The sequence below is a fragment of the Cyprinodon tularosa genome, unplaced genomic scaffold, assembly GCF_016077235.1.
Source record: "Cyprinodon tularosa strain WSP-4 unplaced genomic scaffold, ASM1607723v1 ctg1484, whole genome shotgun sequence".
NCBI lineage: Eukaryota > Metazoa > Chordata > Actinopteri > Cyprinodontiformes > Cyprinodontidae > Cyprinodon > Cyprinodon tularosa.
In genome coordinates, this window is record NW_024038314.1 from 39696 (window position 1) to 52869 (window position 13174).

The 13174-nt window shown below is 53.4% G+C and overlaps 1 protein-coding gene across 1 annotated transcript; it reads left to right on the forward strand.

Annotated features, from left to right (window-relative positions):
- Positions 1-214: 214 nt before the first annotated feature.
- Positions 215-12698, forward strand: sympk (symplekin). The gene is made up of 27 exons (XM_038279150.1): positions 215-382; positions 545-639; positions 1121-1186; positions 1260-1313; positions 1437-1510; positions 1593-1719; positions 1806-2055; positions 2134-2304; positions 2404-2643; positions 2716-2867; positions 2936-3086; positions 4221-4440; positions 5259-5409; positions 5527-5762; positions 6008-6089; positions 6157-6270; positions 6344-6491; positions 6558-6718; positions 8500-8608; positions 8694-8794; positions 8869-8959; positions 10395-10496; positions 10780-10967; positions 11128-11304; positions 11378-11467; positions 11545-11706; positions 12510-12698. The coding sequence occupies exons 2-27, from the start codon at positions 589-591 to the stop codon at positions 12675-12677; spliced, it is 3636 nt and encodes a 1211-aa protein (XP_038135078.1). The 5' UTR covers positions 215-382; positions 545-588; the 3' UTR covers positions 12678-12698.
- Positions 12699-13174: the final 476 nt, after the last annotated feature.

Here is a 13174-nt window from a genome sequence, read left to right on the forward strand (position 1 = left end):
TGCTTCTATTTACTATTACTTTTTTTTTTTTTACTTTTATTTAATTACTTTTTATTTTATTTTATTTTGCTCAAACCCCTGGCGATTGTTCACTGTAAATTGTATTTTTCTCTGTATTATAAAATTTTTCTAATAAAGTTTATAAAAAAAAAAAAAAGGATCCGATGGCTTCCGCTGATGAAAGGCTGTAATACCCCCTCCGGCCGGTAGGCACTGCTGCTGCGCAGACCTTTGGTTCCCAGCAGCAGAGGAAGAGCGGCGGCTAACGTTCCGCGCTGACAGAGTTTTCTAAGAAATAAAGGAGGAAAATCGTTTGAGAAGAAGATCTTTCTATGGCTGCTGGTTATTAATGTTTGCTTAAACCCGGCAGCGAAATAAGGAGGTACGATTATTAAGCATAAATAGTTCTAATAGAGAGCTAACGGCTTAGCATCAGGGTTAGCATAGCAGCTAACAGGTCTAATTGTTCCCAATATCTAAAGGAGATAAAAGTGTTTTATCGGTTCCTGGTGAATCTTTACTGAAGCTACTCCATGTTCTCCAGGATTTCCAGGATCTTTCCAGGCGGTGAGGCGCTCCCAGGGCGGCATGATGGAGGGGGCGGCCCCTACTCTGATCGACAGCAGCACCAGTGAGAGGGTAAAAAGCTGCTTCTGCTCATTTCAAGCAGAAACAGGAAGTCTGTGGGGTGCCAAAACTTTGCCCTTTATCATCTAGTCTTTAATTGGTGGCCTGAGTTCTGGAAGGTTCTGATGGAGAACTGGTCCACCTGGTTTAATGGAGGAGGTGAGGGAGGGACTGATCAATCACCAATCAATCAATCAATGAAACCCTGGTTAACTGCAGCGCCTCCTGCTGGCTGAGGAGCTCCATCACCCTCAGCTACTGCTGCTCCACCCGGCTGAGCTGGTTCCTGTGGTCAGGATCCCTCCCTTCTAAACCCTGTCTTCTCAGTCCTGGTGGCCCCCAGGAGGCCCCTAGGGGGGCCTGGACTCTGTTCAGACTGAACCCCATAATGTTAAAGCAGCTTCTGTTGCCTGAGAATCTGGTTCTGAGGTTCTCTCCAGCAGAACCCAGAGGAACCGAAGCAGCTGCTGACTGGATCTTTGGCCTCTTTCAGGTTGTGGAGCTTCTGAATCAGGCGGCGCTGATGTCATCAGATGAGAAGCTGAACGTTCTCAAACAGGTCAGTGGTCTGGTTCTAAAGCTCCATGGAGAACGCTGGAGGAGAACGGATCTGATTCTATTCCTTCTTCCAGGTTCAGGAGCTGATCATCAACAAAGACCCGTCTCTGCTCGACAACTTTCTGGACGTAAGTAAAGAAAGAGGATGAAGACTTTTTCATCGTGATTTTGTTCCCAGAGCGGCTCTGGCTTGGGGGGGGGGGGCTTCAGTCCAGCCGGCGCTTCCTTTCTGATATAATTCTGTTCTGCAGGAGATCATCGCCTTCCAGACGGACCGCTCCATCGAAGTGAGGAAGTTTGTGATCGGATTCATAGAGGAGGCGTGGTGAGCCAGCCGATACCTTCTGATCGTGATCCTGCTGATCTTAACGTCCTGCTGAGCTCCTGCTGTGCTTCTGATCCATCAGTAAGCGGGACAACGAACTCCTCCTCAGGCTCATCGCCAACCTCAACATGCTGCTGAGGGACGACAGCGTCAACGTGGTGAAGAAGGCCGTCCTCTCCCTCACCCAGCTCTACAGGGTGACCCTGCAGGTACCTGCCGCCGGGGGCCCAGAGAGCGCACCGCCGGGGGGCCAGAAACCCACCTCGTGTCCTCCTGACCCGTCATGTCTTTGCAGTGGCTGGTCCGCTCTAAAACGGTGTCGGAGATGCAGGAGGCGTGCTGGGATCTGGTCACACAGATGAGCGGGGAGGTTCTGACCATGCTGGACTCAGAGAACGATGGCATCCGGACCCACGCCATCAAGTTCACAGAATCTCTGATCATTACGCTGTCGCCACGGACACCAGAGTCCGACGTCCCTAAGAGGCAGGAAGGAGACATCAGCCTGGACAAAGTCCCCAGAGACCACTCCTACATTCGCTATGGTGATGTCCCAGGACCCGCTTCTAGTTTCTAGCTCTATGCTGTGTTTGTGACACTAACCTGTTGTGGTGAACCCGCAGACACGCTGTGTGAGGAGGGGAAGAGCGCCCTGGAGAAGCTGCTGAAGTTCATGGTCCATCCTGCCATTTCCAGCATCAACCTGACCACGGCGCTGGGCTCTCTGGCCACCATCGCCCGGCAGAGACCCATGTTCATGTGTGAGGTGGTGCAGGCCTACGAGACGCTGCATGGTGAGACGGAACCCGCTACCCAGGCCTGACCTGGGGTCCTGGTCTGACCTGGTCCTGCAGGATGCTTCCTGATAGAGCCTCATTGATCTGTCTTTGCAGCCAACCTCCCTCCGACTCTGGCCAAGTCTCAGGTGAGCAGCGTTCGGAAGAACCTGAAGCTGCACCTGGTGGCGGTCCTGAAGCACCCCTGCAGCCTGGAGTTCCAGGTCCAGATCAGCACCCTGCTGCTGGATCTGGGAATGCCGCAGAGCGAAATAACCCGTTACACACCGGCACCGCGGGAGCAGCGCAAAAGGCCTCGCTACGAGCAGTCCACTGACGGGAAGAAGGTCAAGATGGGTGAGTCCTCGCCAGCGTCCTGCTTCCTGATGCCACGCCCTGTCCCTTAGACTTCTGTTGTCCTGCTTTCAGAACCAGCTCTCATTGAGGACGACGAAGACAAAGAGGAACCGGCCCCACTCGCGGCCCCGAAGCCAGCCGCGGTTCCAGCTCCACATTCAGCCATCGACCTCACGGCAGAGTTCTTACGCCCGCTGCTAACGCCCGACAACGTAGCCAACCTGGTGAGGAGGCACGGTCTGTAAAGCCGACTCGGACCCGTGCAGCCTGCTAACCGTGGTCTCTGTCCCAGGTGCTCATCAGCATGGTGTACCTGCCGGACGTCATGCCAGCCTCCTTCCAGGCCACTTACACGCCTGTGGAGTCGGCCGGCACTGACGCCCAGATCAAACATCTGGCCAGACTGATGGCGACGCAGATGACGGCGGCAGGAATCGGCCCAGGTCAGCATATCTGCTCCTACCTCCCGCAGTTCTGGGTGTTCTGGCATATTCTCGGGTATTCTTAGAGGATTTCAGGTGTTCTTGGATGTTCTGGGATGTCGTCTGGTGTTCTGGAATGTCGGCGTTCTGGGATATCGTCTGGTGTTCTGGAATGTCGGCGTTCTGGGATGTCGTCTGGTGTTCTTGGATGTCGTCTGGCGTTCTGGGATGTCGTCGGGCGTTCTGGGATGTCGTCTGGCGTTCTGGGATGTCGGTTGGCGTTCTGGGATGTCGTCTGGTGTTCTTGGATGTCGTCGGGCGTTCTGGGATGTCGTCGGGCGTTCTGGGATGTCGTCTGGTGTTCTGGGATGTCGTCGGGCGTTCTGGGATGTCGTCGGGCGTTCTGGGATGTCGTCTGGTGTTCTGGGATGTCGTCGGGCGTTCCGGGATGTCGTCGGGCGTTCTGGGATGTCGTCGGGCGTTCTGGGATGTCGTCTGGTGTTCTGGGATGTCGTCGGGCGTTCCGGGATGTCGTCGGGCGTTCTGGGATGTCGTCGGGCGTTCTGGGATGTCTGGGGGACAGTGATTGGCCTCCATGTTCTGAATGCTGGCGTTCCATAAAGAATAAACGATGAACAGTTTAGTTTGTGCCTTCAAGTCGTTGCCCATAGGAAGACGTTACTGGATATAACCTAACGGAATATCTTCAGAACGGCTCCAAATGACACTAAACTCATCTGGGAGAGAAGAACATGATGGAATAACGGAAAATCAATGAAACAATGGGAAAAAAAAATGCTGTTCCCCTTTAAGATTTCTGATGGGGAGGGGTCATCAGCGGCTGGTCGCCCCTGGTTACCCCCTGAACAGGACGCATCATGAGGCTGAAGACCAAACTTTTCTATCTAAATCTGACCAAAAACAGAGAGACCTGGTTCTGATTATCAGCCACAAGGTGTCTGAACCCAGATCCCTTTGGGACCCAGATCCCTTTGGGACCCGGATCCCTTTGGGACCCGGATCCCTTTGGGACCCGCATCCCTTTGGGACCCGAATCCCTTTGAGACCCGGATCCCTTTGGGACCCGCATCCCTTTGGACCCGGATCCCTTTGGACAGAAATGGACGGTGTTGACTGTGGTCCTTTACTCCCCAGGTCTGGAACAGTGCAAGGCCCGGGAGGAGGAGGCGGATAAAGAGGAGCAGACGGAGGACGGTTCTGCTGCCAAAGACGTTCTGATCAAACGCAAACTGTCCTCGGTTGTTCTGGGCCAGGCCATCTCCGTGGTGGGAGGTTACCCAGAGAAGCCTCCTCCCTCTGAAGCTCCTGCAGCCAAGAGGCTCCCTGAGCCCATCCTCCCCTCGGCACAGACCAAGTGAGCCTCCTCCAGACCTCCCTCACCCTCCTGGTTCTCCTCCAGACCTCCCTCACCCTCCTGGTTCTCCTCCAGACCCTCCCTCACCCTCCTGGTTCTCCTCCAGAACCTCCCTCACCCTCCTGGTTCTCCTCCAGACCCTCCCTCACCCTCCTGGTTCTCCTCCAGAACCTCCTTCACCCTTCTGGTTCTCCTCCAGAACCTCCCTCACCCTCCTGGTTCTCCTCCAGACTTCCCTCACCCTCCTGGTTCTCCTCCAGACCCTCCCTCACCCTCCTGGTTCTCCTCCAGACCCTCCCTCACCCTCCTGGTTCTCCTCCAGACCCTCCCTCACCCTCCTGGTTCTCCTCCAGAACCTCCCTCACCCTCCTGGTTCTCCTCCAGACCCTCTGTCACCCTCCTGGTTCTCCTCCAGAACCTCCCTCACCCTCCTGGTTCTCCTCCAGAACCTCCCTCACCCTCCTGGTTCTCCTCCAGACCCTCCCTCACCTTTCTGGTTCTCCTCCAGACCCTCCCTCACCCTCCTGGTTCTCCTCAAGACCCTCCCTCACCCTCCTGGTTCTCCTCCAGACCCTCCCTCACCCTCCTGGTTCTCCTCCAGACCCTCCCTCACCCTTCTGGTTCTCCTCCAGAACCTCCCTCACCCTCCTGGTTCTCCTCCAGACCCTCCCTCACCCTCCTGGTTCTCCTCCAGACCCTCCCTCACCCTCCTGGTTCTCCTCCAGACCCTCCCTCACCCTTCTGGTTCTCCTCCAGAACCTCCCTCACCCTCCTGGTTTTCCTCCAGACCCTCCCTCACCCTCCTGGTTCTCCTGCAGGAGCACCGGTACCGTCGGGAGGAAGAAGGTGTTCCGACTCGCCGACGTGGTCCAGCCTTTGTCGGACTCCCAGATCGGGCTTTTGTCGTCCAAAGCGGTGAAGCGGATCCTCCAGTCGGAGAAGGCCATCACGCAGAGCGGGATGTCCCACGTAAGGACCTCTGGGACGGGTGGGCTTCTGGTTGATGTAGTTCTAGGATGGCCAGCTGTAGAATCAGGCCTTCATGGCGCCTCCTTCAGGACGGGTGTCGGTCGCTCTTTGCTGCAGGTCCGGGTGAAGCTCCTCTCCAGGCTGGTGACCCAGTTCGAGGGCGTGATGAAGGAGGATGTCCTGGAGTACGTTCTGGAGGACGTCCGGACCAGGAGCGAGCTGGCCTTCTCCCTGCTCTACCAGGAGTACAACACCTACCTGAGCCAGCTGCCCGCCGGCCTGCTGGACAGCTACGACCACTGCCTCTACACGCTGCTGTCGGGTCTGCAGGAGAAGCCCGAGCAGAGGGACGGGTGAGGACCACACCTCCTCTGCCTCCCCTCTGTCCTTCCTTTGCTCCTTCCTTCCTCAGCCTCCTTGTTTGCTCCTCCCTCCTTCCTTCCCAGTGGGTTTTCTCCTCTGACAGCGGCTGGAGGTGTGGCTAACAGCTGCTAGCGGAGGAGAAGCTCCGGAAGGTTCTGGTCCATATCTGGACGCTGCCCCCTGTGGTCGGGTGGAGGACTGCCTGGGTGAACTCTGACCTCTGTTTCTCTCCCAGACTCTTCACTAAGCTGGTCCTGGAGGCGCCCATCATCACCGAGTCGGCGCTGGACGTGATTCGGCGGTACTGCGAGGACGAGGTAACGGAACCCCGTCTCTTCCATGGTGTCCCCCAGGATGTCCGCTGACCTCTGACCTCTCTCTCAGTCGCGGGTCTATCTGGGGATGACGACGCTGAAGGAGCTCATCGTGAAGAGGCCGTCCAGACAGTTCCAGTACCTCCATGTTCTTCTGGACCTGAGCTCACATGAGAAGGAGAAGGTGAGGCTGCTGGCGGCGCTTCCATTAAACGGACCTGGTCCCGTCTTTGAACCGTCCCGCGTCTGTCCTCCAGGTCCGCAGCACCGCCCTGTCCTTCCTGAAGCGGATGTATGAGAAGGACCACCTGAGGGACTACATTGAGAAGTTTGCCCTGAACTACCTGCAGCTCCTCGTTCACCCAAACCCGCCGTCTCTGCTGTTTGGAGCCGACAAAGACACAGGTTCTGTTCCGTGTCCTCAGACCCGCCGGGCGGCTGCAGGAAGCTGACGTGTGATTGTGTCTGCAGAGGTGGCGGCTCCGTGGACGGAGGACACGGTGAGACAGTGTCTCTTCCTCTACCTGTCCCTGCTCCCTCTGAACCACCGGCTGGTCCACGAGCTGGCGTCCGTCTACACCGAGGCCATCGCAGACATCAAGCGCAGCGTCCTCCGCGCCATCGAGCAGCCCGTGAGTTCTAGAAGATTCCAGCAGGAGGCGCTACCGGTCCGGTTTCTATCCCAGAACCTCCACAGTCCCGCGGGTCCTTAAAAAGTCGTAAAAGGCATTGAATTCCTCAAAATAAATCTAAGGCCTTAATTGGTGTTAAAATGTCTTAAATCAGTCTTTCTTAGGTCTTAATTTTTAAAACATCATAAATAGGATTATTTTTATTACGATTTATTTTTGTAATCTAAATAAAACATTAAAATTTACCTTTTTTTTATTTAAAAAAAAATAACGGCTCGCCATTATTGGTTCCGTCCCGATAGCGGAACCAATAAAGCGTTGTTGCTGCCGGGACATTTGGGAGATGCACCGTTAACTTTCTGTCTGGACAATCTGAGCAAGTGTAAATGTGACGATAATCGTCTCCAGCCGAGAGTTTCCTCCGTGGCTGAAACCAGGGAACAAACATGAGGCTCAGTGGATTTATGCTACAAGTCCTTCAAGCTCAGAACGATGGGATTAAGGCAGCGGAGTCGCATGCGAAGCACGAAACACAAAGCGTCAGAACGGAGTTAGAGAGAAACAGCCGGTATTTCTCAGTTTAGTTCCACCCTTGTCTCTGCAACGCCTCCATTATCACCAAATTAAACATAGAAAACCATACAAAGAAAAATAGCTGCAGAAAGACTTGGCGCTGGTTATGTTGGGGCTTTAAAACTGAAACTAAAACTAAGTTTGTGAATTCAGTTAAATGTTCAAATATTTCTGTCATTTGTGTGTTTTTAGCTTTCTTCCTGTATGGGAAGCTTTTCAACATTTAAAACATTAGTGCAGAGTTTATGTTAGAATAAACCTTTGGGTTAAGTTGATGCAAGCAGGTTTTTCTGGTGTTTCTTGTGAATTTGGTCTTAAATTTTTATTTCAAGCGGCATTAAAAAGTCTTAAAAAAGTCTTGAATTTAACTTGCCTTATGCTGCAGGAAGCCTGTACCAGTCTGGACCCAGTTCCATGATGCTGGGGTCCAGGTGAAGGTTCTGGACCCAGTTCCATGATGCTGGGGTCCAGGTGAAGGTTCTGGACCCAGTTCCATGATGCTGGGGTCCAGGTGAAGGTTCTGGACCCAGTTTTCCATGATGCTGGGGTCCAGGTGAAGGTTCTGGACCCAGTTTTCCATGATGCTGGGGTCCAGGTGAAGGTTCTGGACCCAGTTTTCCATGATGCTGGGGTCCAGGTGAAGGTTCTGGACCCAGTTTTCCATGATGCTGGGGTCCAGGTGAAGGTTCTGGACCCAGTTTTCCATGATGCTGGGGTCCAGGTGAAGGTTCTGGACCCAGTTTTCCATGATGCTGGGGTCCAGGTGAAGGTTCTGGACCCAGTTCCATGATGCTGGGGTCCAGGTGAAGGTTCTGGACCCAGTTCCATGATGCTGGGGTCCAGGTGAAGGTTCTGGACCCAGTTCCATGATGCTGGGGTCCAGGTGAAGGTTCTGGACCCAGTTTTCCATGACCCAAGTATGGAGGCCTTAGTCCTCGACGCGACCGACCCGGTTTGATGTTCCAGCAGAGCCATGATCCGGGTCGGTGTGGTTCTGGTCCGTTATGAGGAAACAGAACCTATTTCCTGTTTGGTTCCTTGTTTTGTTTGACCACCGTCGGTGAAGATGGAGCAGCTAGCAGAGCGAGAGCCTCGGCTGGAGCTCCCCCTGCTGGTTCTGATTGGTTCTGGTGGTGGTCGGGGCGGTCCGGTTCAGGTTCCTTTGGAACGGGACCCGGCTGGTTGATGTGTTCTGGTTCTCTTTGCAGATCCGAGGAATGGGCATGAACTCTCCTGAGCTGCTGCTCCTGGTGGAGAACTGCCCCAAAGGAGCCGAGACTCTGGTGACCCGCTGTCTGCACATTCTGACCGACAAAGGTAGAACCCACCCGACCCGACCCGACCCAGACCCGGCAGCAGAATCACTGGTTCTGACCGGCCTCTGTGTGCTTCCTGTCTGCAGTGCCTCCGTCTCCGGAGCTGGTGGAGCGGGTCAGAGACCTCTACCATAAACGGGTTCCTGACGTGCGTTTCCTGATCCCGGTCATCAACGGGCTGGAGAAGGTCAGGTTCTGTCCGCGGATTTCTGGGTCCAGCTGCTGGTTCTGGTTCTGATGGACTGGTTCTGTTTGTCTCAGAGTGAAGTGATCCAGGCTCTGCCTAAACTCATCAAGCTGAACCCCATCGTGGTGAAGGAGGTCTTCAACAGACTGCTGGGAACTCAGCACAGTAAGGACGCCTCTACACTTCTACTCGCTGTGGTTCTATAGCCCTGATTCATCTCAGCTCATTTTATAGATCCAGATCAACCAGATCATCCAGTCTTTGACTTTACTTGATGAGCAGCTACAGAGATGAGATACTGACTCTATAGCAATCAGTCACTGAGCAGGTAGTCTATGATGCTGAGGCCCACAAACTAGAATCACAGATCTATAAACACTTTCTATGTTAGAAAAGCTAACGTTTAACCAGCTCAACAGGCAGCTCTGCCTGGGAAAGAAAGGGTTAACCAGACGAGCTCCGAGCCAGCTCCCATGTCAGAGGATGAAGAGAGCACATCCAGTTAGTCACAGTCAGAGAAACAGGACTACACTGGAAAACAGGCCAAGCTCCAACATCTAGAAACAAAGGTGTTGATGGCAGCAGCACAGCTGATATTTCTCTCCAGGATGGAGTCACAGCCAAACAGGAACAGACCAGATGAAGCTACTATGAGAAAAAGCAGAGAGAGCAGAACGTTAGAGATTGAACTAACAGATTCTGCAGAGTGGGAGAATAGAGATAGAATGAAGCAGAATGATGAAAAAGGGGTCCCTATGTCCTCCAGCAGTCTAAGCCTATAGCAGCAGAACTATAGAGATAGATCAGGATAACCTGAGCCACTCCAACTAGAAGCTTTTTTAAAAAAGGAAAGTTTTAGGCCTAGCCTTAAAAGTAGACAGGGTGTCTGCCTCACGGACTAAAACTGGTAGTTGGTTCCACAGGAGAGGAGCCTGAGAACTAAAAGATCTGCCTCCCATTCAACTTTTAGAAGTTCTAGGAACCACTAGTAAACCTGCAGATTGAGAGCGAAGTGCTCTGTTAGGAACATAAGGAACAATCAGATCTCTGATATAAGATGGAGCTTGGCCATTTAAGGCTTTATATGTGAGAAGGAGGATTTTAAATTCTATTCTGGATTTAACAGGAAGCCAATGAAGAGAAGCCAGGATAGGAGAGATATGATCTCTCTTTTTCATTTCCATCAGAACTCTGGCTGCAGCATTTTGGATCAGCTGAAGGCTTTTAACTACAGTTTGTGGACTTCCTGATAGTAAAGAATTACAATAGTCCAGCCTTGAAGTAACAAATGCATGGACTAGTTTCTCAGCATCACCCCTGGACAGGAGATTGCTCATTTCTGCAATGTTCCTCAGATGAAAGGAGGAAATTTCTACGTTTTTAGTTCAAATATTCAGATGTAAACCAGCTCAGTCCTTTTTCCTCCACTTCCTCCAAAATGTTGAAGCTTTTCTAAACCAATAATATTTAGATTGGTGCCAGTGATCTTAGTTTTAATCAGATCAATCTTCAATCAATCAATAAAATCAGCCACTAGGGGGAGCCTGTGCTGCCCCACCCCCCCACTAAAGTCCTCTGCTCCTTGATGGATTCTCCACAGGTGAGGGAAGCTCCTCGGTTTCTCCTCTGACTCCAGGAGACCTGCTCATTGCTCTGCACAACATCGACTCCAACAAGTGTGACATGAAGTCCATCATCAAAGGTCAGTGTTCCTCCAGTGGGCGGCGTCGCTGAGCCCAACTGGACTTCACTGGTCCCAGCTAAGAACCGACCCCTGAGATCGGTCTGGGTTCTGATCCTGCTCCGAACCACGGAGCAGGATCCAGCTGGAGAGGGAATATAGAGTTTTTAGAGGTTAGAACCGAACTCTGACTGAGGAGAAGAAGGGAACCTAGAAGCTGCAGTTTGAAGCGTCACCACTAGATGCCAGCGTTTCTCAGTAACTCAGCTGTAGATCTCAGCCAGATGTTTCCTTCTGCTTTCAGCCACCAACCTGTGCTTTGCTGAGAAGAACGTCTACACCTCGGAGGTTCTGGCCGTGGTGATGCAGCAGCTGATGGAGCACAGTCCGCTCCCCATGCTGCTCATGCGCACCGTCATCCAGTCCCTCACCATGTACCCCCGCCTGGGCGGCTTCGTCATGAACATCCTGTCCCGCCTCATCGTCAAGCAGGTCTGCATCGTCTTTTCAGGCACTAGTCCTTCTCCAGACATCCCGCCGGTCGTCCTCAGGGCGTCCTGGGCGTCGTCCTCAGGGCGTCCCGCAGCTCGTCCTCCGGGCGTCCCGCAGCTTGTCCCGCAGGTCGTCCTAAGCGTGTCCTCCTGTCCTACAGGTGTGGAAGTATCCCAAAGTGTGGGAGGGCTTCGTGAAGTGCTGCCAGAGGACCAAGCCTCAGTCCTACAGCGTGTTGCTGCAGCTGCCGCCGCCGCAGCTGAGCGCCGTCTTCGAGCGTTGCCCCGAGATGAGGACGCCGCTCCTGCAGCACGTCCTGTCCTTCACGCCGCATCAGGTGAGACTCGGACCTGACCGATGCCCCCGCCTGGCTCTGTTCCTGGTCCTGACCATCCTGTTGTCTCTAACAGCAAGCTCACATCCCGACCTCCATCATGGCGGTTCTGGAAGCCCATAAGAAACCAGAACCCAAGGCGGCGGAGGCCGTCCTGGGGCAGGAGGTGAGTGGTTCTGTCCGACCCGCTCTGATAAGCAGCCGGAGGTTTCTGCTCTTCGCTCATCTCTTCTAATGTTCCAGTCGGAACCGGCTCCAAATCCAGAAACTCCTGTCATGGAGCCCGGCGAGCCGGATCCTCGCCATCAGCAGGAAGCGGTTCTTCTAAAGGAGGAAGAGGAACCCATGGAGCAGGAAGAGGCGGAGCCAACGAGCCTGGATGGAACTCTGGACTCTGTTTCCCAGGTAGGTTTTGCAGATTGTCCAGAAAACGGACCTTCTACAAACTGACTGTAGGACCCGACCCGAGGTCAGCCTTCAGGCCTGAGGTCCGACCTCAGAGACCAGAAGCTGAGATCTCTACGGTCCGAGCTGGAAGTTCTGTTTGGCCCGTCTGTAGAACCGAGACGGTTCTGCTGAGGTTCAGCTTTGGTTGATCTGGATCTGAGGTTTGGGGAGTTTTTAGTCCTGATCAGAACTGATCGGCGTCTCCGGGTCAATTAATCAATCAGTGAATCAATCATCCAATCGCCGTTTACTCCGCCCAGATCAGGCTGGACCAATCACAGTACAGGGGGCGGGACTTTAAGCTGCAGCTCCAGAATTACCCATAATGCAGCAGTGCTTGTGTGCTAGCATAACCAGAACCACCCTCTGATCTTTACGCTAAAACCAGCAGAAATCGTTGGACTGACTTAAAAAAAAAAACTTTAAGCATCGCTGAGATTTTCCATCTGAATTACCTGATTGGTTCTACCTTGATGATGTCAGAGCTGTAAGCCCCGCCTCTGAAATGGAGCTGCTGCAGCAGCTGTTTAGCAGACGGAAACGCCGCCAGGCTGATGATGATGATGATGGTGGTTTAGCTTCTGTGTGAGACGGGGTGATGAAGAGAAGCCCGAATGATGTGGATCAGGGAGAACCCGCCTCTGGTGGGACCAGAACCCGCCTCTGGTCAGACCAGAACCCGCCTAGGTTCTGGTCCCACCGTCCTGTGAGACCAGAACTAGAGGGTCCGGTTTCTTTCCACTCTGTTTTCTTCTCTGCAGGACGATCTGACCAAGGATGTGGAGGAACCCACACCGGCTCCAGAACCAGCTGAGGAACCCATGGAGGAGCCTCAGCCAGAACCGTTGGATCAGCCGGAGTCTCCCAGAGATCCAGAACCCATCGAGGCTGCGCCTGGAGCTGGAAGTGGGTCGGAGGAAGTGGACTAAACGGGAAACAAACGAAGGGAAAAGTTCTGTTCAAACATCTGGAAAAGCAGCTCATCAGAACTTCAGTCATCTGTCTGATCACAGGTCCAACATGAGCGGTTCTGATATCTTTGACTCAGAATCCATCATCAACCGGCGGCTCTGATGCCGGAGCAGCAGAACCATCTCAGCCAGGGTTCTCCAACCGGGTCCATTTGATGGATTATCAGCGTTTAAACTGACAGGATCTCCATCTTTAAGCAGAAAAATGTTCTTTTTATTCTTTGTTTGAAAACAAATAAAATGTTGGTTCATTAAAGATGGAGTCGTTCTTCAGAGGTTCTGAAGGGTTCTGCTGCAGAACCTGCTGGTCCTGCATTGAATGCTGGGAAGCCTCTTCCCAGAGAACAGTCCATGGTGGGGGGGTGGGGGGTCATTGATGATGTCACGGGCTCGGGACACGCAGCGCTGACAACCTCTACAACCTGAGCTGTTGATGAGCAGTGGAGCGTGGTTAG